General features: G+C 48.7%; 2 protein-coding genes across 2 annotated transcripts; both read right to left on the bottom strand.

The window, feature by feature from the left end:
* Window positions 1–3,610: 3,610 nt before the first annotated feature.
* LOC112237770 (transcription regulator protein BACH1-like) lies at window positions 3,611–12,577 on the bottom strand. Its single transcript, XM_042309758.1, has 5 exons — window positions 12,429–12,577; window positions 9,968–10,225; window positions 7,018–8,694; window positions 4,471–4,677; window positions 3,611–4,149 (listed from the first exon to the last, which is right to left on the bottom strand). The coding sequence occupies exons 2-5, from the start codon at window positions 10,223–10,225 to the stop codon at window positions 3,880–3,882; spliced, it is 2,412 nt and encodes an 803-aa protein (XP_042165692.1). The 5' UTR covers window positions 12,429–12,577; the 3' UTR covers window positions 3,611–3,879.
* Window positions 12,578–17,716: 5,139 nt separating this feature from the next.
* On the bottom strand, window positions 17,717–25,512 carry sod1 (superoxide dismutase 1, soluble). The gene is made up of 4 exons (XM_024406376.2): window positions 25,340–25,512; window positions 21,659–21,825; window positions 19,083–19,200; window positions 17,717–18,353 (listed from the first exon to the last, which is right to left on the bottom strand). Exons 1-4 carry the CDS (start codon window positions 25,409–25,411, stop codon window positions 18,246–18,248), a joined length of 465 nt encoding a protein of 154 aa, XP_024262144.2. The 5' UTR covers window positions 25,412–25,512; the 3' UTR covers window positions 17,717–18,245.
* Between the last annotated feature and the right edge of the window lie 726 nt (window positions 25,513–26,238).

The raw sequence follows: 26,238 nt of genomic DNA, 5'->3' as shown, positions 1-26,238 counted from the left end.
AATCCATCCCACTAACCTACACCAATCCATCCTACTAACCCACACCAATCCATCCCACTAACCCCACACCAATCCATCACCAATCCATCCCACTAACCCACACCAATCCATCCCACTAACCCACACCAATCCATCCCACTAACCCACACCAATCCATCCTACTAACCCACACCAATCCATCCTACTAACCCACACCAATCCATCCCACTAACCTACACCAATCCATCCCACTAACCCACACCAATCCATCCCACTAACCCACACCAATCCATCCCACTAACCCACACCAATCCATCCCACTAACCTACACCAATCCATCCCACTAACCTACACCAATCCATCCCACTAACCTACACCAATCCATCCCACTAACCCACCAATCCAATCCAATCCATCCCACTAACCTACACCAATCCATCCCACTAACCTCCCACACCAATCCATCCCACTAACCCACACCAATCCATCCCACTAACCCACACCAATCCATCCCACTAACCTACACCAATCCATCCCACTAACCTACACCAATCCATCCTACTAACCCACACCAATCCATCCTACTAACCTACACCAATCCATCCCACTAACCCACACCAATCCATCCCACTAACCTACACCAATCCATCCCACTAACCTACACCAATCCATCCTACTAACCCACACCAATCCATCCTACTAACCCACACCAATCCATCCTACTAACCTACACCAATCCATCCTACTAACCCACACCAATCCATCCCACTAACCTACACCAATCCATCCCACTAACCCACACCAATCCATCCCACTAACCTACACCAATCCATCCCACTAACCTACACCAATCCATCCCACTAACCTACACCAATCCATCCCACTAACCTACACCAATCCATCCCACTAACCTACACCAATCCATCCCACTAACCTACACCAATCCATCCCACTAACCTACACCAATCCATCCTACTAACCCACACCAATCCATCCCACTAACCTACACCAATCCATCCCACTAACCCACACCAATCCATCCCACTAACCTCCACACCAATCCATCCTACTAACCTACACCAATCCATCCCACTAACCCACACCAATCCATCCTACTAACCCACACCAATCCATCCCACTAACCTACACCAATCCATCCCACTAACCCACACCAATCCATCCCACTAACCTACACCAATCCATCCCAACCTAACCAACACCAATCCATCCTACTAACCTACACCAATCCATCCTACTAACCTACACCAATCCATCCCACTAACCTACACCAATCCATCCCACTAACCTACACCAATCCATCCCACTAACCTACACCAATCCATCCCACTAACCTACACCAATCCATCCCACTAACCTACACCAATCCATCCTACTAACCTACACCAATCCATCCCACTAACCTACACCAATCCATCCTACTAACCTACACCAATCCATCCCACTAACCTACACCAATCCATCCCACTAACCTACACCAATCCATCCTACTAACCTACACCAATCCATCCCACTAACCTACACCAATCCATCCTACTAACCTACACCAATCCATCCTACTAACCCACACCAATCCATCCTACTAACCTGCACCAATCCATCCTACTAACCTACACCAATCCATCCTACTAACCCACACCAATCCATCCTACTAACCCACACCAATCCATCCTACTAACCCACACCAATCCATCCTACTAACCCACACCAATCCATCCTACTAACCCACACCAATCCATCCCACTAACCTACACCAATCCATCCTACTAACCTACACCAATCCATCCTACTAACCTACACCAATCCATCCTACTAACCCACACCAATCCATCCTACTAACCCACACCAATCCATCCCACTAACCCACACCAATCCATCCTACTAACCCACACCAATCCATCCTACTAACCTACACCAATCCATCCTACTAACCCACACCAATCCATCCTACTAACCCACACCAATCCATCCCACTAACCCACACCAATCCATCCCACTAACCTACACCAATCCATCCTACTAACCCACACCAATCCATCCTACTAACCCACACCAATCCATCCTACTAACCCACACCAATCCATCCTACTAACTACACCAATCCATCCTACTAACCCACACCAATCCATCCTACTAACCCACACCAATCCATCCCACTAACCTACACCAATCCATCCTACTAACCCACACCAATCCATCCTACTAACCCACACCAATCCATCCTACTAACCCACACCAATCCATCCTACTAACCCACACCAATCCATCCTACTAACCCACACCAATCCATCCTACTAACCTACACCAATCCATCCTACTAACTCACACCAATCCATCCTACTAACCTACACCAATCCATCCCACTAACCCATGCCTACACCAATCCAGCACGTTTAAATTCCTCAGATTGCACACTTCAGGAGGAAGGAGAAGTTATTGGGATGGTGTGAAGGGTCTATGGTCTCTTTGTCTATAAAGTGGAGATGATTTTTGTTAATTTTTTATTTAACCTTTATTTAACTAGGCAGGTCAGTTAAGAACAAATTCTTATTTACAATGACGGCCTAGGAACAGTGGGTTAACTGCCTGTTCAGGGGCAGAACAACAGATTTTTACCTTGTCAGCTCGGGGAATAGATCGAGCAACCTTTCGGTTACTAGTCCAACGCTCTAACCACTAGGCTACCTGCTGGTTACTAGTCCAACCCTCTAACCACTAGGCTACCTGCTGGTTACTAGTCCAACGCTCTAACCACTAGGCTACCTGCTGGTTACTAGTCCAACGCTCTAACCACTAGGCTACCTGTTGGTTACTAGTCCAACGCTCTAACCACTAGGCTACCTGCTGGTTACTAGTCCAACCCTCTAACCACTAGGCTACCTGCTGGTTACTAGTCCAACCCTCTAACCACTAGGCTACCTGCTGGTTACTAGTCCAACGCTCTAACCACTAGGCTACCTGCTGGTTACTAGTCCAACGCTCTAACCACTAGGCTACCTGCTGGTTACTAGTCCAACGCTCTAACCACTAGGCTACCTGCTGGTTACTAGTCCAACGCTCTAACCACTAGGCTACCTGCTGGTTACTAGTCCAACGCTCTAACCACTAGGGTACCTGCTGGTTACTAGTCCAACGCTCTAACCACTAGGCTACCTGCTGGTTCTAGTCCAACGCTCTAACCACTAGGCTACCTGCTGGTTACTAGTCCAACGCTCTAACCACTAGGCTACCTGCTGGTTACTAGTCCAACGCTCTAACCACTAGATTACCCTGCCGCCTCTACAATCTAACCACTAGTCTCCCTGCCCCCTCTACACTCTAACCACTAGCCTACCTACCCCCTCTACACTAACCACTAGGCTACCTACCCCCTCTACACTCTAACCACTAGCCTACCTACCCCCTCTACACTAACCACTAGGCTACCTACCCCCTCTACACTCTAACCACTAGCCTACCTACCCCCTCTACACTAACCACTAGGCTACCTACCCCTCTACACTCTAACCACTAGCCTACCTACCCCTCTACACTAACCACTAGGCTACCTACCCCTCTACACTCTAACCCTGCCACCCCCCAGGTAGCCTAGTGGTTAGAGTGTAGGGCGGAAGGTAGCCTAGTGGTTAGAAATCTTTCCTCTGTTTAGGAGTTGTAGCCTATTATAATATTATAAGCAGAACATGGTGGTGATGATGATGATGGTGATGATGGTGGTGATGAAGATAATGGTGGTCCCTCCAGGTGTCTGGACTAACACCTTTGTTGGTCACACTATTCCATGGGCAGGATATCAGTCACCTGTTCACAGGTATGTACCTGAGGTTCTGTCCAATCACCTGATAGCTCCTCCCCTGTGGGTGTGTCCTTGGGAGAGCTGGTCTAAGATTCTCGGGGTCCTGAGGATGAGGAGGAAGCCGACAGAGAAGCCAGGGGCTGTAGTCGTTTCTCTAGCCCAGGGGAGGCTGGGTCTGTGGGGGAGATGAGAGCAGAGAGAGGGCAATATGGGGAGGCTAGGACCTGGAGTTGTTTGGGACTCAGGGCAGACTCGCTGCAGGCCCTCTGACACAGTTCAGACACACTTTGCCAAGTCTTCAGTTTCATCTGGATCAGATTGGTCCTCTCTGTCATGAGATGATCCTTCTCTGTCCTCTGGGAGAAACACAGACAGGGACAACACACAGACAGGGACAGACAGGGACAGCACACAGACAGGGACAGCACACAGACAGGGACAGCACACAGACAGGGACAGCACACAGACAGGGACAGCACGCAGGGACAGGGACAGCACACAGACAGGGAAATCACAAAATCACAAAACACATGCACGCACACACACCAGAAACACATCATGCAGAAATCCCAAACCCACACCATGCACACACACACACACACACACACACACAGTACATTAGTAAATCTAATTGTCCTTTCCTGTAGCAGCTTTAAGAGACAGTCATGTCACCTCACCAGTTTGTCAATCTCACACTCCAGGTTGTGTATACAGTCCAGCTTCCTCTTGCGACAGCGCTGGGCTGCGCTGCGGTTCTTACTCCTGCGTCTGACGTCGTGGACAAAGTCCAGCTGCTCTCTGGTCAGAGTCTGGTGCCTCAACATCAGCTGGAAGTCATTCCTGCTCAACGCCAAAATCTGACCTACAGAGAATGGCAGCTGTAACTGGAAAACACGGAGAGGATCAAGACCGGTCTGGATTGGATCAGATCAATACGTTTGACCATATACAGTGGGACAAAATAGTATTTAGTCAGCCACCAATTGTGCAAGTTCTCCCACTTAAAAGATGAGAGAGGCCTGTAATTTACATCATAGGTACACTTCAACGATGACAGACAAAATGAGAAAAAAAATCCAGAAAATCACATTGTAGGATTTTTAATGAATTTATTTGCAAATTATGGTGTACCTATGATGAAAATTACAGGCCTCATCTTTTTAAGTGGGAGAACTTGCACAATTGGTGGCTGACGAAATACTTTTTTGTCCCAATGTATATACATGTGACTGTAGTACTGTAGTGTACGGGTCACACACACACACCCTCTAGTAGTACTGTAGTGTGCTGGTCACACACACACACCCTCTAGTAGTACTGTAGTGTCACACACACACCTCTAGGTCACACACACACACACCCTCTAGTAGTACTGTAGTGTACGGGTCACACACACACCCCTCTAGTAGTACTGTAGTGTACTGGTCACACACACACACACCCTCTAGTACTACTGTAGTGTACGGGTCACACACACACACCCTCTAGTAGTACTGTAGTGTACTGGTCACACACACACACCCTCTAGTAGTACTGTAGTGTACTGGTCACACACACACACACCCTCTAGTAGTACTGTAGTGTACTGGTCACACACACACACCCTCTAGTAGTACTGTAGTGTACTGGTCACACACACACACCCTCTAGTAGTACTGTAGTGTACTGGTCACACACACACCCTCTAGTGGTACTGTAGTGTACTGTACACACACACACCCTCTAGTAGTACTGTAGTGTACGGGTCACACACACACACCCTCTAGTAGTACTGTAGTGTACGGGTCACACACACACACCCTCTAGTAGTACTGTAGTGTACGGGTCACACACACACACACCTCTAGTAGTACTGTAGTGTACTGGTCACACACACACACCCTCTAGTAGTACTGTAGTGTACGGGTCACACACACACACCCTCTAGTAGTACTGTAGTGTACTGGTCACACACACACCCTCTAGTAGTACTGTAGTGTACGGGTCACACACACACACACCCTCTAGTAGTACTGTAGTGTACGGGTCACACACACACACCCTCTAGTAGTACTGTAGTGTACTGGTCACACACACACACACCTTCTAGTAGTACTGTAGTGTATTGGTCACACACACACCCTAGTCTAGTAGTACTGTAGTTTACGGGTCACACACACCCACACCCTCTAGTAGTACTGTAGTGTACTGGTCACACACACACACCCTCTAGTAGTACTGTAGTGTACTGGTCACACACACACACCCTCTAGTAGTACTGTAGTGTTAAAAATAAAATAAAACATGCCAGGGTGAGATAGAGAAGGGAAACAGAGACCCTCTGGCTGTAGGAGCAGGACTCTCCCTCCCTCTCTCCCAGTATCACCTCCATGGTCCTCTGGCTGTAGGAGCAGGACTCTCCCTCCCTCTCTCCCAGTATCACCTCCCTGGTCCTCTGGCTGTAGGAGCAGGACTCTCCCTCCCTCTCTCCCAGTATCACCTCCATGGTCCTCTGGCTGTAGGAGCAGGACTCTCCCTCCCTCTCTCCCAGTATCACCTCCATGGTCCTCTGGCTGTAGGAGCAGGACTCTCCCTCCCTCTCTCCCAGTATCACCTCCATGGTCCTCTGGCTGTAGGAGCAGGACTCTCCCTCCCTCTCTCCCAGTATCACCTCCATGGTCCTCTGGCTGTAGGAGCAGGACTCTCCCTCCCTCTCTCCCAGTATCACCTCCCTGGTCCTCTGGCTGTAGGAGCAGGACTCTCCCTCCCTCTCTCCCAGTATCACCTCCCTGGTCCTCTGGCTGTAGGAGCAGGACTCTCCCTCCCTCTCTCCCAGTATCACCTCCCTGGTCCTCTGGCTGTAGGAGCAGGACTCTCCCTCCCTCTCTCCCAGTATCACCTCCATGGTCCTCTGGCTGTAGGAGCAGGACTCTCCCTCCCTCTCTCCCAGTATCACCTCCCTGGTCCTCTGGCTGTAGGAGCAGGACTCTCCCTCCCTCTCTCCCAGTATCACCTCCATGGTCCTCTGGCTGTAGGAGCAGGACTCTCCCTCCCTCTCTCCCAGTATCACCTCCCTGGTCCTCTGGCTGTAGGAACAGGACTCTCCCTCCCTCTCTCCCAGTATCACCTCCCTGGTCCTCTGGCTGTAGGAGCAGGACTCTCCCTCCCTCTCTCCCAGTATCACCTCCCTGGTCCTCTGGCTGTAGGAGCAGGACTCTGCCTCCCTCTCTCCCAGTATGACTCACCTCCCTAGCCTTCTGGCTGTAGGAGCAGGACTCACTGTCTCCCTCCGTATCAAAGCAGTCCGAGTCTCCATCATCCCCAGAGGTCAGAGAGGACACACAGGGACTCTTCTCTGACTGGGATGACCCCTCACAGCCCGGCAGCTGGGCGTCCCCTAAACCTGTCCCTCTGTCCATCTCCCTGTCTGTCCCACTGTCCAGGCCATGGAGAAAAGGACAGTCCCCGGTGCTGGAGGTGAGGTACAGCTGGTTCAGCCAGTCCAACTTGGGGCTCATGCTCCGGGGTTTCAAGGTGGATCTGCTGCCCTGAATGTTCTCAGGCCCAGTCTCAGGTAGGGAGTCCTGGAGGAGGGAAGGAGGAGACGAGAGGTCTGACCAAAGACCATGGGCCAAGTGTTCAGCCACCTCCCTCTCCATGCTGCTCCTCCCTTCCCATCCGCTCTCTCTCCTCTCTTCCTCTCCTCTCCCTCTATCCATCTCTCTCCTCTCTTCCTCTCCCTGTCCTCTCCCTCTATCCATCTCTCTCCTCTCTTCCTCTCCTCTATCCATCTCTCTCCTCTCTTCCTCTCCTCTATCCATCTCTCTCCTCTCTTCCTCTCCCTGTCCTCTCCCTCCCTGCTCCTGTTCTGTCTTTGGCTGACTGGGGATGGAGACAGCTGGATCTAACCCTTCAAGGTGCCCTCTACCACCTAGAACACAACCTCCCTCCCCCACACCTCCAGGGCTCTGATGGCCAAGCCCAGGTTCCTCAAGGGGGCATCGGTGTGATGCAGTACCCACTGTCCCCTCATCCAACCCTGGGCTCTGTTCACAGCTGACAGTCCTACCACTGGAAACCTCCATGAGTGGAGATCTAAGGCAGCCGACTCCAGAAGCCTTCTCTGCTTCTCTCCTCCTCTCTTCCACCTCTCCTACCCCCTCATACTTGTCTATGTTCTCCCCGGCTGCCTCTCTCTTTTCCCCATCCTCCTCTCCTACCCTCTCCTCAACCTCTCCATGTCCTGGCTGGTTAGTCTGTGTCTGTGAGCAATGGGAGGAGTTCTCTCCAGAGATCTCCACTGCAGGACCCTCCTTACAGCCCCCACTACTGGGGCAAGGTAGACAGGACCGGGACTGAGGCAGAGGGCAGCCCTCCTCAGTGACCACTGGGGAATCAAGGGTTGTTTCTGGGATGCAGACGTCCAGACACACACTGTCCTTCCCACAAGCCAGCTGGAACTTACAGGACTTGGGGCACCACAGGGAGTCGTCAGTCTGGGTGTCTGATTGGATATTGATTTCAGGAGGAGGGGCAGGGGTTTCGCTTTTAGATCCTGTCACACCATTTGTAGGTTGGCTGCTTTGACAGGGGGCTCCACCCACATCCTGTTCAACGGGCGAATCAGAAACCACCCGGACCCCTTTGTCATCATCTAAGACATCCTTGTTCGTGTCGATGTCGCCAAGTTCTGACCCAGGGGACTGTCTCCTGCACCGTGTCTTACAGCAGGTCTTCCTCTGGAAGGAGGCCGAACTGCTGCTGAAGAACTTGGGCAGGAGGAAGTCAAAACAGGCCGAGTCCAGATCCCTGAAACCCAGAATAGAGGCACAGTGTCGTATCTCCACAACATTATCTTTACTGAAGAGCAGCTTGGAGGTGTAGACAAACTGCAGCAGTGGCTCAAAGCCACTCACCGTCACCTTAGAGAGAGACACAAAGAAGTGTAGTCGTGACACAGCAATACACATTAAATCGACCACAACTAAACCAATGTGGTCACACACACTCTGCTGATTCAGGATGTTCCAGATATTTCCTATCTGACAGAGCATCTCATCTCTTAGCCAAACTACACTCGTGTGATGAGTAACCTTGGGAACGTAAGATTTGTGTTCGGTTTAAGTTCAGTGGGATAACCCCGGACTTAAGCTCAGTGGGATAACCCCGGACTTAAGCTCAGTGGGATAACCCCTGGACCTAAACTCAGTGGGATAACCCCCTGGACCTAAGCTCAGTGGGATAACCCCTGGACCTAAGCTCAGTGGGATAACCCTCTGGACCTAAGCTCAGTGGGATAACCCCTGGACCTAAGCTCAGTGGGATAACCCCTGGACCTAAACTCAGTGGGATAACCCTCTGGACCTAAACTCAGTGGGATAACCCCTAGACCTAAGCTCAGTGGGATAACCCCTGGACCTAAGCTCAGTGGGATAACCCCTGGACCTAAGCTCAGTGGGATAACCCCTGGACCTAAGCTCAGTGGGATAACCCCTGGACCTAAGCTCAGTGGGATAACCCCTGGACCTAAGCTCAGTGGGATAACCCCTGGACCTAAGCTCAGTGGGATAACCCCTGGACCTAAGCTCAGTGGGATAACCCCTGGACCTAAGCTCAGTGGGATAACCCCTGGACCTAAGCTCAGTGGGATAACCCTCTGGACCTAAGCTCAGCTCAGTGAGATAACCCCCTGGACCTAAGCTCAGCTCAGTGGGATAACCCCTGGACCTAAGCTCAGCTCAGTGGGATAACCCCCTGGACCTAAACTCAGCTCAGTGGGATAAACCCCTGGACCTAAGCTCAGCTCAGTGGGATAAACCCCTGGACCTAAGCTCAGCTCAGTGGGATAAACCCCTGGACCTAAGCTCAGCTCAGTGGGATAAACCCCTGGACCTAAGCTCAGCTCAGTGGGATAACCCCTGGACCTAAACTCAGCTCAGTGGGATAACCCCTGGACCTAAACTCAGCTCAGCGGGATAACCCCTGGACCTAAACTCAGCTCAGTGGGATAACCCCTGGACCTAAACTCAGCTCAGTGGGATAAACCCCTGGACCTAAACTCAGCTCACTGGGATAACCCCTGGACCTAAACTCAGTGGGATAACCCCGGACCCTACCTGCTAGGCTTTAGATTAATGGACTACATGCCAGAGTTTAGATTAATGGACTACGTGCCAGGCTTTGTTCCCTTCTCACCTCCTGAGGCAGGGTGATGACGAGCCCTGGGCCCGCGTGGGACGAGACCCTGTGAGTGAAGTATTTGCTGCAGGAAGCTAGCACAGAGCGATGGGCCCTGAAGCTCCTCCCTTCCACCACCACTGTGATGTCACACAGCAGGTCACGCCTCCGCTGGTCGTCCAGGCAACGCAGCACATGGCAGCTGTGCACTGAGGACTCAAAGGTAAACACGGAGGACCGCGGGGGGCTCTCCAGACTAGACATGGAGATGGACATCTGTGGAAGACACACAGAGAGAGTGAAGATGATGACATGTAAAAAAATATATATCTTATCCTACTTGCTAAATACAATGTAGCCTAACCTAATGAGCTGTTACAGACTATTAAATATTGTAAACAACTAGTCAAATCAACCCCCCCATTGAGGAGGATTAAAACCAAACAGAAACAGATTTAACTCTTAGTGCCTTAGACCGCTGCGCCACTCGTGAATCCCCCTCAAGATAAATATTTTTAAAAGCAATACATTACAAATTCATTTACGCTTAAAATATCCTTAAATCTCAAATATGACATTATAGTAAATTCTGTACAGGCTACTATAGCCTACATGTCTAACACCTGACTGAAGAATGAACTCACCGAGCTTGATTTGGATTAGTCAAGTCATGCACCGGGGTGTGTGTGTGTGTGTGTGTGTGCGGTTTGGCGTAACAGCGTGGAGAGTCCTGACTCATGCGCTCCTGCTGATTAAAAGCCAATTCACGCCTGAACCGAAAATGTGGTCGGTGACGCCGTATGGGGGGGTGTGACGCAATGGCGGAGCCTCCAGAGTCCAAATTCAGCTCTGTGCCGCGTCGTCGTGGCCTCTACATTTTGTAAGAAACGTGGTGGGCTCCGTATAGTTCCGCATTGACATGATTGGTTGTCTGTCGATGAGGGTCCTGTATAAACACAAACTGCCTTCACAACAGCTCTGCACAATATGTATGAATGCCCGGACTTCTGCAGAGGACAGATCACCGCTGCACGGCCGACGCAGATAACAGATTGACCATGTAAAGCCTTTCGGGATGAGCAAGCGATTTCCCGTCTGTGCCGTTCTGTCCCCACCCTTGCGGATTTGACCGCATAACTGCCTGGTTTTCCAAGTAACCCACAATAGAGTTCACAACCTACATGGCTTCACTACAGGTTATAGGTCTATATTTACACGCACAGACAGCAAGGTTTGTCCCAGTTGTCAAAAAGGAAACCTTGGATGGCAAATTTGCGCTAGTCAGATTCAAATCCTATATTTCCAACCTTCTATGTCTTTGGAAAAAGGACAGGCTAAACCGTTCTGTGACGGGCTAAACCGTTCTGTGACGGGCTAAACAGTCCTGTGACGGGCTAAACAGTCCTGTGACGGGCTAAACAGTTCTGTGACGGGCTAAACAGTCCTGTGACGGGCTAAACAGTTCTGTGACGGGCTAAACAGTCCTGTGACGGGCTAAACCGTTCTGTGACGGGCTAAACAGTCCTGTGACGGGCTAAACCGTTCTGTGACGGGCTAAACAGTCCTGTGACGGGCTAAACCGTTCTGTGACGGGCTAAACAGTCCTGTGACGGGCTAAACCGTTCTGTGACGGGCTAAACAGTCCTGTGACGGGCTAAACCGTTCTGTGACGGGCTAAACAGTCCTGTGACGGGCTAAACCGTTCTGTGACGGGCTAAACCGTCCTGTGACGGGCTAAACAGTCCTGTGACGGGCTAAACAGTTCTGTGACGGGCTAAACAGTCCTGTGACGGGCTAAACAGTTCTGTGACGGGCTAAACAGTCCTGTGACGGGCTAAACCGTTCTGTGACGGGCTAAACAGTCCTGTGACGGGCTAAACCGTTCTGTGACGGGCTAAACAGTCCTGTGACGGGCTAAACCGTTCTGTGACGGGCTAAACAGTCCTGTGACGGGCTAAACCGTTCTGTGACGGGCTAAACAGTCCTGTGACGGGCTAAACCGTTCTGTGACGGGCTAAACAGTCCTGTGACGGGCTAAACCGTTCTGTGACGGGCTAAACCGTCCTGTGACGGGCTAAACAGTCCTGTGACGGGCTAAACTTGATGTTTACTCCAAACATTACCTATCGGAATATAATAGAATGTAGACTATATATCTGAGACAACAGCTGTTCAAGAAACACACCTGACCCTAAAAGTGATTTTGATCTTAACAGTGACCAAAAAGTGGACAATCGGGGGGCAGGTTTACAGCCAAACCGAAGAGATTACATTACGTTGAGATACACCGCAATGAAATACTTCACCATGTAAACGAGGCATTTGGGCTACCAGAGCCCGCTGTATAGACTAGATAGACCACTCCAATAATGTACTTTAATAATAAAGCACACAGTACAATAGTAAATGTCTAGTGTTAATAGGTTTCTAACCAAACAACACAATTTAGTGAGAATAAAAAACGATCAGCAGAACTAACCTGACATCGGTTATCCTACAACGACTACGAGCTGAAATCAAACAGGTTTATATTCACGACGTGAGAAATCCACTCGGTCTTCAACTTTTGCTGACAACTTTAACTGGTGGAGCCAATCCTTCGGAGCTTTAGTCTCCTGACTTTCAGCCTGAACTGTCACCTTTCCAACGTTCCCTTATTGGCTACGGTCTCTCTCTGTCACAGTTAACTTCCGCATTTAAAGGCATCCAGCAGCCTACTGTAGCCGGTGTTTGACTGGCATTTTGTGAAAGAGGGTCCTTTGATCAAGAAAGAGAAAGGGGAATAGATAGTGAATTATTTATTGTATTAATGTCTATTAACCCTTTATTAGCCAATGTAAAGCGCATACTTTAATCTGAAGGTGTCAGGATGCCTTTGTTGCCATCTCTCACAGAGATCCCTTTGTTGCCATCTCTCACAGAGATCCCTTTGTTGCCATCTCTCACAGAGATCCCTTTGTTGCCATCTCTCACAGAGATCCCTTTGTTGCCATCTCTCACAGAGATCCCTTTGTTGCCATCTCTCACAGAGATCCCTTTGTTGCCATCTCTCACAGAGATCCCTCTGTTGCCATCTCTCACAGAGATCCCTTTGTTGCCATCTCTCACAGAGATCCCTTTGTTGCCATCTCTCACAGAGATCCCTTTGTTGCCATCTCTCACAGAGATCCCTTTGTTGCCATCTCTCACAGAGATCCCTTTGTTGCCATCTCTCACAGAGATCCCTCTGTTGCCATCTCTCACAGAGATCCTTTGTTGCCATCTCTCACAGAGATCCCTTTGTTGCCATCTCTCACAGAGATCCCTTTGTTGCCATCTCTCACAGAGATCCCTTTGTTGCCATCTCTCACAGAGATCCCTTTGTTGCCATCTCTCACAGAGATCCCTTTGTTGCCATCTCTCACAGAGATCCCTTTGTTGCCATCTCTCACAGAGATCCCTTTGTTGCCATCTCTCACAGAGATCCCTCTGTTGCCATCTCTCACAGAGATCCCTTTGTTGCCATCTCTCACAGAGATCCCTTTGTTGCCATCTCTCACAGAGATCCCTCTGTTGCCATCTCTCACAGAGATCCCTTTGTTGCCATCTCTCACAGAGATCCCTTTGTTGCCATCTCTCACAGAGATCCCTTTGTTTCCATCTCTCACAGAGATCTTTGATATATGTGAAACTTTCTTGGAAACATTCAAATCTGGCCTAGAAATCTATTTATTCACAAGCTTCTCAGTAACTGGAGCGACACCGGGGAGGGCTGGAGGGAGACCGGGGAGGGCTGGAGGGAGACCGGGGAGGGCTGGAGGGAGACCGGGGAGGGCTGGAGAGAGACCGGGGAGGGCTGGAGCGAGACCGCGGAGGCCTGGAGGGAGGGCTGGAGGGAGACCGGGGAGGGCTGGAGGGAGACCGGGGAGGGCTGGAGGGAGACCGGGAGGGCTGGAGGGAGACCGGGGAGGGCTGGAGAGAGACCGGGGAGGGCTGGAGGGAGACCGGGGAGGGCTGGAGGGAGGGCTGGAGCGAGACCGCGGAGGCCTGGAGGGAGGGCTGGAGGGAGACCGGGGTGGGCTGGAGGGAGACCGGGGAGGGCTGGAGAGAGACCGGGAGGGCTGGAGGGAGACCGGGAGGGCTGGAGAGAGACCGGGAGGGCTGGAGGGAGACCGGGGAGGGCTGGAGAGAGACCGGGGAGGGCTGGAGAGAGACCGGGGTGGGATGGAGAGAGACCGGGGAGGGCTGGAGGGAGATTTTTAATGAATTTATTTGCAAATTATGGTGAAAATAAGTGTTTGGTCAATAACAAAAGTTTATCTAAATACTTTGTTATATACCCTTTGTTGGCAATGACAGAGGTCTTCACAAGGTTTTCACGCACTGTTGCTGGTATTTTGGCCCATTCCTCCATGCAGATCTCCTCTAGAGCAGTGATGTTTTGGGGCTGTTGCTGGGCAACACGGACTTTCAACTCCCTCCAAAGATTTTCTATGGGGTTGAGATCTGGAGACTGGCTAGGCCACTCCAGGACCTTGAAATGCTTCTTACGAAGCCACTCCTTCGTTGCCCAGGCGGTGTGTTTGGGATCATTGTCATGCTGAAAGACCCAGCCACATTTCATCTTCAATGCCCTTGCTGATGGAAGTAGGTTTTCACTCAAAATCTCACGGTACATGGCCCCATTCATTCTTTCCTTTACACGGATCAGTCGTCCTGGTCCCTTTGCAGAAAAACAGCCCCAAAGCATGATGTTTCCGCCCCCATGCTTCACTGTAGGTATGGTGTTCTTTGGATGCAACTCAGCATTCTTTGTCCTCCAAACACGACAAGTTGAGTTTTTACCAAAAAGTTATATTTTGGTTTCATCTGACCATATGACATTCTCCCAATCTTCTTCTGGATCATCCAAATACTCTCTAGCAAACTTCAGACGGGCCTGGACATGTACTGGCTTAAGCAGGGGGACACGTCTGGCACTGCAGGATTTGAGTCCCTGGCGGCGTAGGGTGTTACTGATGATAGGTGATGATTGTTACTTTGGTCCCAGCTCTCTGCAGGTCATTCACTAGGTCCCCCCCGTGTGGTTCTGGGATTTTTGCTCACCGTTCTTGTGATCATTTTGACCCCACGGGGTGAGATTTTGCGTGGAGCCCCAGATCGAGGGAGATTATCAGTGGTCTTGTATGTCTTCCATTTCCTAATACTTACTCCCACAGTTGATTTCTTCAAACCAAGCTGCTTACCTATTGCAGATTCAGTCTTCCCACCCTGGTGCAGGTCTACAATTTTATTTCTGGTGTCCTTTGACAGCTCTTTGGTCTTGGCCATAGTGGAGTTTGGAGTGTGACTGTTTGAGGTTGTGGACAGGTGTCTTTTACACTGATAAGTTCAAACAGGTGCCATTAATACAGGTAACGAGTGGAGGACAGAGGAGCCTCTTAAAGAAGAAGTTACAGGTCTATGAGAGCCAGAAATCTTGCTTGTTTGTAGGTGACCAAATACTTATTTTCCACCATAATTTGCAAATAAATAAACATTTTTTAGCAAATGAGACGGAAGGATCACGCTGACGGAAGTCCACATAAACACGTCTGTTTCATAATAGAGACGGTTATTGTGCCACGTACAGAGTAGGTAATCGTCATATTGTTTCCCCTTGCACGGGTAACAACAGTTACTACAGGGAACTAGTAAGAAACACAATGTCATTATGACAGGCCTACTCTCTCCAACAAAAACTTCCACTATTTCGCAACAGTGGCAGAATATCTCATCATATCACCCATCTACTTTAATGCTTTACATTTCTACCACATCTAGAACCATCCTTGATTGTAAGTGACCCTTTGTTATCCTAGTATATACATGGGGAACTGAGGAGGGGCAGGACCCTCAGACCCTAACATGGAGGGAAGAGAGGGAGAGGAAAGAGCAGTTTATACTGCATCACACCACCTGCTGTTCTTTACAAGCTCTGAGATTCACAAACCCAGACTACTATCAGAACTACATTCTGCCGGGTTGTACGGACGGCCCTGCTGGGTTGTACGGACGGCCCTGCTGGGTTGTACGGATGGCCCTGCTGGGTTGTACAGATGGACCTGCTGGGTTGTACAGATGGTCCTGCTGGGTTGTACGGATGGCCCTGCTGGGTTGTACAGATGGCCCTGCTGGGTTGTACAGATGGCCCTGCTGGGTTGTACGGATGGCCCTGCTGGGTTGTACAGATGGCCCTAATGGCCCTGCTGGGTTGTACAGATGGCCCTGCTGGGTTGTATGGATGGCCCTGATGGGTTGTACAGATGGCCCTGATGGGTTGTACAGATGGCCCTGATGGGTTGTACAGATGGTCCTGCTGGGGCCAGGGCACCTTGCAGGTGCAGTCGCACCTCTAAAAACATTTGTCATAAGACACTAGCTCCCTGGTATACAGAAAATACCCGAGCTCTGAAGCAAGCTTCCAGAAAATTGGAACGGAAATGGCACCACACCAAACTGGAAGTCTTCCGACTAGCTTGGAAAGACAGTACCGTGCAGTACCGAAGAGCCCTTACTGCTGCTCGATCATCCTATTTTTCCAACTTAATTGAGAATAAAAACAATGCAAAATGTACACTGCTCAAAAAAATAAAGGGAACACTTAAACACAATGTAAATCCAAGTCAATCACACTTCTGTGAAATCAAACTGTCCACTTAGGAAGCAACACTGATTGACAATACATTCCACATGCTGTTGTGCAAATGGAATAGACAACAGGTGGAAATTATAGGCAATTAGCAAGACACCCCCAATAAAGGAGTGGTTCTGCAGGTGGTAACCACAGACCACTTCTCAGTTCCTATGCTTCCTGGCTGATGTTTTGGTCACTTTTGAATGCAGGCGGTGCTTTCACTCTAGTGGTAGCATGAGACGGAGTCTACAACCCACACAAGTGGCTCAGGTAGTGCAGCTCATCCAGGATGGCACATCAATGCGAGCTCAACGTCGCCCTCTAGGATCAGAAATCAGTCACTGACCATCCTGTCTAAATTGAGAAAAATGTCCTCCTTCATTTCCCTGATTAGAAACAGACCAGGTGAAAGCTAAGCTAATGAGCTTCATTGTTTCAATTGTGAAGTCTCTCCCCATAGAATTTGCCACTGCACTTTATAAACTGTTGCCCAGTTCAGACGTATTCAAAGCATAACAGCAAGTGTTGTGTTCCCATAAAAAATACACCAGAATTACACGGTTGATGAGGCCACAGAAGAGAATGGATATTTAAGCAAATCGAGATAGATTTGGCCTGTGACTTGACAGGAGAGTGGCGCCATCTAGAGGCACCAAACAATACTACCACTTGACAGGCACAATCTACTGTACGGAGTCTTCGTCAGATGTTCAGTCAGCAGCACCACCACGGTCAACAACCCTGGGTCTGCAGAGATGCAGTTGACATAAAATGTCCACGCCAGTGGGCGTTCACTCGATTCAACAAAATTGCCTCTTCCCTGGGTCGTGTATTTCAGCGAAGGCTTACTCAGAAGTCTTCAGATAGAGAATGTATTTACAAATTTGTTGAATAATAACCTGCCAGCACACCTTGCAGCCCTCTACTACGACTGTCCAGTCTCACGTGACCATCCTTCCAAATCTCATCCACTGGACATGAGAAGCCTGAGATTGAGGCTTTAACCACCATAAAAAAAAAACAGCAACATAAAAACCACCAAGGATTAGTGACATCTTTTTATTAGGCAGCTTTGTACAGTGAACATCATGTGTGTCTGAAAAGGCACCCGATAGTTAACACCCCCCCCAATCCAGGTCACCCCCAATCCAGGTCTCCACTAACCCTACAGGACATAAGTAGTGAACTACATAAGCCATTTCAGACATGTATAATCCATGTTCACAGTGTAGAAGAATAACCCCATATTACAGACAGAAGCAGTGCTAGGACCAATGTGTACAGACAAGAGTAAATATATAACCCCCAATCAACCCCTAGCCACAACCTCCTGGTGCACTTCATTAGATCTGTCCTCAACGTCAGCTGTGTCCCTGAGTTGAAAGCCCTCCGAGTCCACCTTCAGAGGGGAGTTTCCCAAAAACACACAGCTCCTCACTAAAGTCAATGGACAAAGAATTCTCTTACAGCCACAGACAATCTTTGTTTTTAGGAAAGCCATCTGACAGATGTCCATGAGGTGCCTTACAGGTTTAGGTAGGGGGGAAATAGGGTAGATGTGGGGTTAGAGCATCCAATGGGTTCTGGGAGGTCTTCAAGCTGTGGCTTGTGGTTCCCATGCTCCCAGCAGGAGCAGAGTGTTTACTGGGTAATTCCAATAACACCACAGGCCTGGCGACCGCCAGCGTTGCCCGTCTTCAGACTCTCCTCATTGCCTCCTTTCCCCAGGTCATCAGCTTTCTCATGGATCTATTGGTGTAGAGCGAGGAGATATGGAATAGAGGGTAAAACAGCATGAAAGAGAATGAAAAGACGAGAACAGTTGACTTGGAGAACGCTGAGCATTTCCTTCCATTTCCTGCCTAGTGGACACAACATGCAGCTTCCTTCCATTTCCTGCCTAGTGGACACAACATGCAGCTTCCTTCCATTTCCTGCCTAGTGGACACAACATGCAGCTTCCTTCCATGTCCTGCCTAGTGGACACAACATGCAGCTTCCTTCCATGTCCTGCCTAGTGGACACAACATGCAGCTTCCTTCCATTTCCTGCCTAGTGGACACAACATGCAGCTTCCTTCCATTTCCTGCCTAGTGGACACAACATGCAGCTTCCTTCCATTTCCTGCCTAGTGGACACAACATGCAGCTTCCTTCCATTTCCTGCCTAGTGGACACAACATGCAGCTTCCTTCCATTTCCTGCCTAGTGGACACAACATGCAGCTTCCTTCCATTTCCTGCCTAGTGGACACAACATGCAGCTTCCTTCCATTTCCTGCCTAGTGGACACAACATGCAGCTTCCTTCCATTTCCTGCCTAGTGGACACAACATGCAGCTTCCTTCCATTTCCTGCCTAGTGGACACAACATGCAGCTTCCTTCCATTTCCTGCCTAGTGGACACAACATGCAGCTTCCTTCCATTTCCTGCCTAGTGGACACAACATGCAGCTACAGGTCAGGCAATGTGTTCTTACCACCATGGTCCTGCCAATGATCGAGAGGGGTCCAGTGAGAGTCAGTATCTTGTCCTGGATGTTGATCTTAGCCACATTGTCAGCTCCTGCAGTCACGTTGCCAAGGTCCCCTATGTGCCTAGCAACAGAGACAGAACAGCTGGTCAGAGGAGAGACGGCTTTCCAATAGTGTAACCCCTATTGGAACATTGTAGCAAAACAAAAAGAGACTAGTAAGAAATTATGTTAACACAGCTGAAAACTGTTGTTCTGATTAAATAAGCACTACAACTGGCCTTCTTTAGACTAGTTGAGTATCTGGAGCATCAGCATCTGTGGGTTTGATTACAGGCTCAAAATGGCCGGAAACAAAATACATTCTGAGACTCGTCAGTCTATTCTTGTTCTGAGACATGAACGCCATTTCATGTGAGAAATTACCAAGAAACTGAAGGTCTCGTACAACGCTGTCCTACTCCCTACACAGAACAGCGCAAACTGGCTCTAACCAGAATAGAAAGAGTGGGAGGCTGCTGCACAACTGAGCATGAGGTACATTAGTGTCTAGTTTGAGAAACAGATGCCTCAAGTCCTCAACTGGCAGCTTCATTAAATAGAACCTGCAAAACACCAGTCTCATCATCAACAGTGAAGATACGTCTCCAGGATGCTGGCCTTCTAGGCAGAGATCCTGTCCAGTGTTCTTTTGCCCATCTTAATCTTTTTATTGGCCAGTCAGATTTGGCTTTTTCTTTGCAGATCTGCCTAGGAGTGAAAATATATATCTATATCTATATCTAAATATCTATCTCTGGGGAAGGGTACCAAGAAAATGGCTGCAGCATTTGAGGTCATCAAGAACAGTGGTCGCCATCATTCTTAAAAATGGAAGTTTGAAACCACCAAGACTCTTCCTATAGCTGGCCGCCCAGACAAACTGAGGAATCCCCTGTGGAGATGGGAGAACCTTCCAGAAGGAAAACCATCTCTGCAGCACTCCACCAAATCAGGCCATTATGATAGAGTGGTCAGATGGAAGCCACTCGGTAGAAGACAGCCTTGGAATTTGCCAAAAGGTACCTAAAAGGACTGACAGAAACACAATTCTCTGGTCTGATGAAACAAGATTGAGCTCTTTGGCCTTAATGCGAAGCATCACATCTGGAGGAAACCTGGCACCATCCCTACAGTGAAGCATGGTGGTGGCAGCATCATGTTGTGGGGATGTTTTTCAGCAGCAGGGACTGGGAGATTAGTCAGGCTCCTTGATGAAACACTGCTCCAGAGCGACGGTTCACCTTCCGACAGGACAACCACCCTAAGCACACAGCCAACACAACACAGGAGTGGCTTCGGGACAAGTCTCTGAATGTCCTTGAGTAGCCCAGCCAGAGCCCGGACTTGAACCCGAGCCAACATCTGAAAATAGCTGTGCAGCAACGCTCCCCATTCAGCCTGAGAGCTTGAGAGGATCTGCAGAGAATAGGAGAAACTCCCCAAATAGAGGTGTTTCAAAGTACTGAGTAAAGGGTGTTAACTCATGTCAAATGCTGGATTTCAATGTTTGTATTTTATACATTTCTACAAACCTGGTTCTCTCGTTACGGGGCACTGCGTGTAGATTGATGAGGGGGAAACTTATTTAATCAATTTTATAATAAGGCTGTAAAGTAACAAAATGTGGACAAGGTCAAGGGGTCTGAATACTTTACGAATGCACCGTTTGTCAAGCTACTATCCCCTACAGTAGAAAAGTATAGCTATTCTATTGGTCAGCTTGTTGGCCAATAGAATAGCACTGGGACAGTTGTGGGATGATAGATCCCAAATTCATACGAAAAGTCATGGAAGTTAACCTGTAGACTGATAAGCATGACCAGTGAAATGTATTCAATGGTTTCTACATCAATGAACAGATCAAAAATCATGGGATTTCCTCTCCCAGAAATTTGGCCTGCACAAATCTTTTAATGTATGTAGCCGCGTCATTACCCGGTGCCTCCTGTATGTAGCCGCGTCATTACCCGGTGCCTCCCTGTATGTAGTCATGTTTTTACCCAGTACTTCCTGTATATAGTCATGTTTTTACCCAGTACTTCCTGTATATAGCCACGTCATTACCCGGTGCCTCCTGTATATAGTCATGTTTTTACCCAGTACTTCCTGTATATAGTCATGTTTTTACCCAGTACTTCCTGTATGTAGCCAAGTCATTACCCGGTGCCTCCCTGTATGTAGCCAAGTCATTACCCGGTACTTCCTGTATATAGTCATGTTTTTACCCAGTACTTCCTGTATAAAGCCATGTTTTTACCCAGTACTTCCTGTATAAAGCCATGTTATTTTTACTCTGAATTGTTATTCACTGTGTATTTTCTTCCTCGTGTCATTTTATATATATATATATATATATTTTTTTTTTACTATTTACCTCTTAACTCAGTGTTGGAAAAGGACCCCATAAACAACTCACTAAGTCTACACCTGTTTCCAAACATGTGACAAATACAATTTGATTTGACTCCAAAGTAGAAGACAATGACAGAATTTTAAAAAAGCTATCCCCTGAACTCCACGAGTGATAAGGCCAGACTCACCTGACATCATCGTTGGGTCCTCCGTGGGTCTTGTTGTGGGGGTTGAAGTGGGGTCCCGCACTCATGCAGCCGTTGGTGTTGTCTCCGAAGGCGTGGACGTGGAAGCCATGCTCCCCCGGGGCCAGACCTGCAATCTTCCCGGTCAGCTTCACTGGAGCATCTTCACCCTGATGACAGAGAGGCAACCACGGGGTGACCGACAGAGAGGCAACCACGGGGTGACCGACAGAGAGGCAACCACGGGGTGACCGACAGAGAGGCAACCACGGGGTGACCGACAGAGAGGCAACCACGGGGTGACCGACAGAGAGGCAACCACGGGGTGACCGACAGAGAGGCAACCACGGGGTGACCGACAGAGAGGCAACCACGGGGTGACCGACAGAGAGGCAACCACGGGTGACCGACAGAGAGGCAACCACGGGGTGACCGACAGAGAGGCAACCACGGGGTGACCGACAGAGAGGCAACCACGGGGTGACCGACAGAGAGGCAACCACGGGGTGACCGACAGAGGACCAGTGATAACGAACGATGGAAGGCACAGGCGATGCATTGGAACCACAGAGCAAACACACGTTGAAGACAGAGTAAAACACTCAGGGGTAACAATGAAGACTACAGAATGGGGTTTGAAATGAGGTGTCAGAATCATGTGTCAGGTTTGAGAAGACCGTTGCAATTAGCATATCAATGAGCCATGAGTTACACTGGAATAGCACCTACAAAACCAAGATGTGTAGCCAGCTAGTTGATACGCTACTTCTGACATTGAGGAACTTCTCAACTACACAGTCAGTTGTCCACACGCCTTTTTTAGGCAAACATTGCTCGCTTAAAAAAAAAGGCGTGTGGACAACTGTAGTGACAGCAGTAGCCCAACACGCCAGACCAGGTTCAAGGGGAAATGAAAATGGGAGCCAAGGCAGAAAGACTAGCCTGGTCCCAGATCGTTTTTGTCAAGCCAACGTTGCATGACAATTCCATAGGAGTGGGTGAGAGAGCAGAAACAGACTGGCACTCGGCGGCAAATGCCTCTTCATCTGTAACGATGTTACATGCAGAGTGGTCGTGGCGGGGGCGGCAGAGTTGGCGGGCGGCAGAGTTGGCGAGCGTTAGCAGGTAGCTAGCTTTGGTTTGTGGTAAAGTTCACCCCCTCAACTTGCTATCTATATTGTACAACAGGCAGAACTAGCAATTAACCTGCATTCATCTCAGCAAAAGGCAGCCAAATGCTTGTATGGCTAGTTGTAGCTAGTTGTAGCTAGCGAGCGTTAGGTACTTCTAGCACGTAAAGTAAGCAGCAAGATATATTTTGCTTGACTGGCTACCCAAACTCCTTGCAGTGGCCAAACGCTATGCCACGCACAAGGATGTACATTTCTCCTCTACACTGAGTCTGTATAAGAGTAGCTACCTACCAAGGATTTCTAGAATGGAAATCCATTCTAGATCATCTGATTGGTCCCAGAAACAGATGGGCTGGGCCAGAGGCAGAACATGTGGATAAAGCAGCATTTGATACTTTGCTAAACTTTCCTAAATCTAGCAATAAAAAAAAAATAATAATACTTTGGCAAAGGGTAAAGTCTACAAAAAAAAGAGAGATTACTGTTCATAAAGGATCCAAGTTTTAGGACCAGAACTGTCTTGAGATAAAACGTTACATCGTTGAGGCCATGTGCAGAATATCGGCCAAAATCCATCTCCCCACTGGACATCTGCCCACTACCACATTTGGTAGTGAGTATAAACGCCAAGCTGATGCTTCACATTCATACACCCGGTGAAGTATCCGTCTCATCGTTTACCCCTACACTATTTTAAAATTATACTTCAATGGAGGGAGCGTCCCAAGGATCCCAGATTGAGCGGACCTTTTGACGTCTCACATACGTCAATGATGACAGTCTTATGTCCTATTCAAAACACATTTGCTAATGTCAGACGTACGCCAAAAAGCGTGTAGTGTCCCAGATTAATTTTGGGGATGAAATCCTACGGGCTAGGATCTGTAAAAATAGGGACTCGTGTCGTTTGAGCGGGTCAAGACCGCACTAAGAGATGTTCCGTACCAGACCCCTGTCGGATCTCGCGATAACTGGCTAACGTCACAAATGTTTGGTCTAGAATGTCGTAGGAGCAGAAGTACAATGCGATTGGACAAGGACTGCGGCTAATAGCCAATGAGCATTCAGCCTGTGAGACCAAAACAAGGATGGCTTAGAGACCAAGGCCACATGCACCGTGTGGACAAACGCCACTGCCTTGTCAATGGACGAGGCCGTTTTACATGCTGGTAGTCCGGTGACCCAGTTAGGCAGAGTTTCATATTTTAGCCCACTCATTTCATTTAACCAGGCAAGTCAGTTAGGCACCAATTATTATTTACAATGACGGCCTAGGAACAGTGGGTTAACTGGTCTAGGAACAGTGGGTTAACTGGTCTAGGAACAGTGGGGTTAACTGGTCTAGGAACAGTGGGGTTAACTGGTCTAGGAACAGTGGGTTAACTGGTCTAGGAACAGTGGGTTAACTGGTCTAGGAACAGTGGGTTAACTGGTCTAGGAACAGTGGGTTAACTGGTCTAGGAACAGTGGGTTAACTGGTCTAGGAACAGTGGGTTAACTGGTCTAGGAACAGTGGGTTAACTGGTCTAGGAACAGTGGGTTAACTGGTCTAGGAACAGTGGGTTAACTGGTCTAGGAACAGTGGGTTAACTGGTCTAGGAACAGTGGGGTTAACTGGTCTAGGAACAGTGGGGTTAACTGGTCTAGAAACAGTGGGTTAACTGGTCTAGGAACAGTGGGTTAACTGGTCTAGGAACAGTGGGGTTAACTGGTCTAGGAACAGTGGGGTTAACTGGTCTAGGAACAGTGGGTTAACTGGTCTAGGAACAGTGGGTTAACTGGTCTAGGAACAGTGGGTTAACTGGTCTAGGAACAGTGGGTTAACTGCCTTGTTCAGGGGCAGAATGACACATTTGTACCTTGTCAGCTCGGGGATTCAATCTAAATCAAATGTATTGATAAAGCCCTTCTTACATCAGCTGATATCTCAAAGTGCTGTACAGAAACCCAACCTAAAACCCCAAGCAACGCAGATGTAGCAGCACGGTCTAGCAACATGGCAACCTGTAGCAGCACGGTCTAGCAACATGGCAACCTGTAGCAGCACGGTCTAGCAACATGGCAACCTGTAGCAGCACGGTCTAGCAACATGGCAACCTGTAGCAGCACGGTCTAGCAACATGGCAACCTGTAGCAGCACGGTCTAGCAACATGGCAACCTTTCTGCACATAAGCAGCTCTGTTTGCGTGTTTTCCCTTTGACAACAGAGAAGCGCAGAACAGGATCAACCAGGGAAGCGACCTGGGGTTGAGGATGACCAGCATTAAAGCTTTAGGTCAGGGGAAAATGTCAACACGGCCAAGTTGTAACGTGAGTTAGCTCTTAACACTAGCTAAAACAACGTTACATCAATTCGCTGGAAGGGTTTTGATATAAAAACAAGTTAGCTAGCCTTGTTAAGTGTTGTCATGGTAAACGGATTTGTAAATTAACGCTATCTAATTGATAAGGCCAGCCGCAGACAGTCAGAATTATGTGCCAAATGAATATGTCCTGCAAAAATCGAAATAGAGGCTTCTATTTTTCCCGGATTAAAGACATATACTTTACCTCCTGCTCAAAGAACACGGTCCCGGTAACATCACCGGTTCCTGTCAGCACGCAAACAGCCTTCAGCACCATCACTGCAAGTTCACAAAGTCGGTGTGTCACAGAAAGACCTCAAGTGCGAATGTAGAGCTTTATTAATGGCAGAGAGTTAATCTGTTCCAATCAGCGGCCAGGGGATGGGTGAGCAGAGATCTGATTGGCAGGCAAGGACACTACCGGAACTGCGCAGTACGCAGATTCAACAGAGACAAACTTCTAATAATCAAACCGCACATAGAAATCAAAGAATGGTCTAGTGGCGTTTTTCAATATGAATGAATCAAGTCTATAAAAATGTGTTATTATGTCTCTCTCCATAGGTTAGAAATCACGTGGTTCAATTTTTTTTATTATTATTATTTTTTTTACATCCAATCTACAACTGACCTCCAGGTAAAATTGTTGCAGCTCAAAAAGTTGTCACTGGTCAAATGTAGAATTTCAGAGGCTTTTAATCCCAAGGCTCTGCTATAGATTAGCATCCTGTCGAGAGAGCGTCCTGTCCAGAGGAGCGTCCTGTCCAGGGGTGTACTTGTACGTCAAGCTGCCTCACACTACAGAAACAGGAGATAGGCTCCTGCCCTTGCTCCTTTCCACCCCAGTGTTTCTACATTGCACATTCATCTACTGCACATCTACCATTCCAGTGATTAATTGCTATATTGTAATTACTTTGCCACTATGGCCTATTTATGGCCTTACCTCCCTTATCTTACCTCATTTGCACATGCTGTATATAGACTTGTTTTTCTACAGTATTATTGACAGTATGTTTGTTTATTCCATGTGTAACTCTGTGTTGTTGTATGTGTCGAACTGCTTTGCTTTATCTTGGCCAGGTCGCAGTTGTAAATGAGAAC

Source organism: Oncorhynchus tshawytscha, linkage group LG30, assembly GCF_018296145.1.
Source record: "Oncorhynchus tshawytscha isolate Ot180627B linkage group LG30, Otsh_v2.0, whole genome shotgun sequence".
Classification (NCBI taxonomy): domain Eukaryota; kingdom Metazoa; phylum Chordata; class Actinopteri; order Salmoniformes; family Salmonidae; genus Oncorhynchus; species Oncorhynchus tshawytscha.
This window is presented reverse-complemented; position numbering and strand designations above follow the sequence as displayed.

Excerpts from the sequence above, each read along its gene's own strand:
- LOC112237770 (XM_042309758.1), bottom strand. The coding sequence starts at position 10,225 with ATGTCCATCTCCATGTCTAGTCTGGAGAGCCCCCCGCGGTCCTCCGTG. Across the intron at positions 8,695-9,967 it reads TCATCACCCTGCCTCAGGAG|GTGACGGTGAGTGGCTTTGA; the intron begins GTGAGAAGGGAA and ends TCTCTCTCTAAG. Across the intron at positions 4,150-4,470 it reads AGTGTGAGATTGACAAACTG|AGGACAGAGAAGGATCATCT; the intron begins GTGAGGTGACAT and ends TGTTTCTCCCAG.
- sod1 (XM_024406376.2), bottom strand. The coding sequence starts at position 25,411 with ATGGTGCTGAAGGCTGTTTGCGTGCTGACAGGAACCGGTGATGTTACC. Across the intron at positions 21,826-25,339 it reads CCGTGTTCTTTGAGCAGGAG|GGTGAAGATGCTCCAGTGAA; the intron begins GTAAAGTATATG and ends CTCTGTCATCAG. Across the intron at positions 18,354-19,082 it reads TCATTGGCAGGACCATGGTG|ATCCATGAGAAAGCTGATGA; the intron begins GTAAGAACACAT and ends CTACACCAATAG.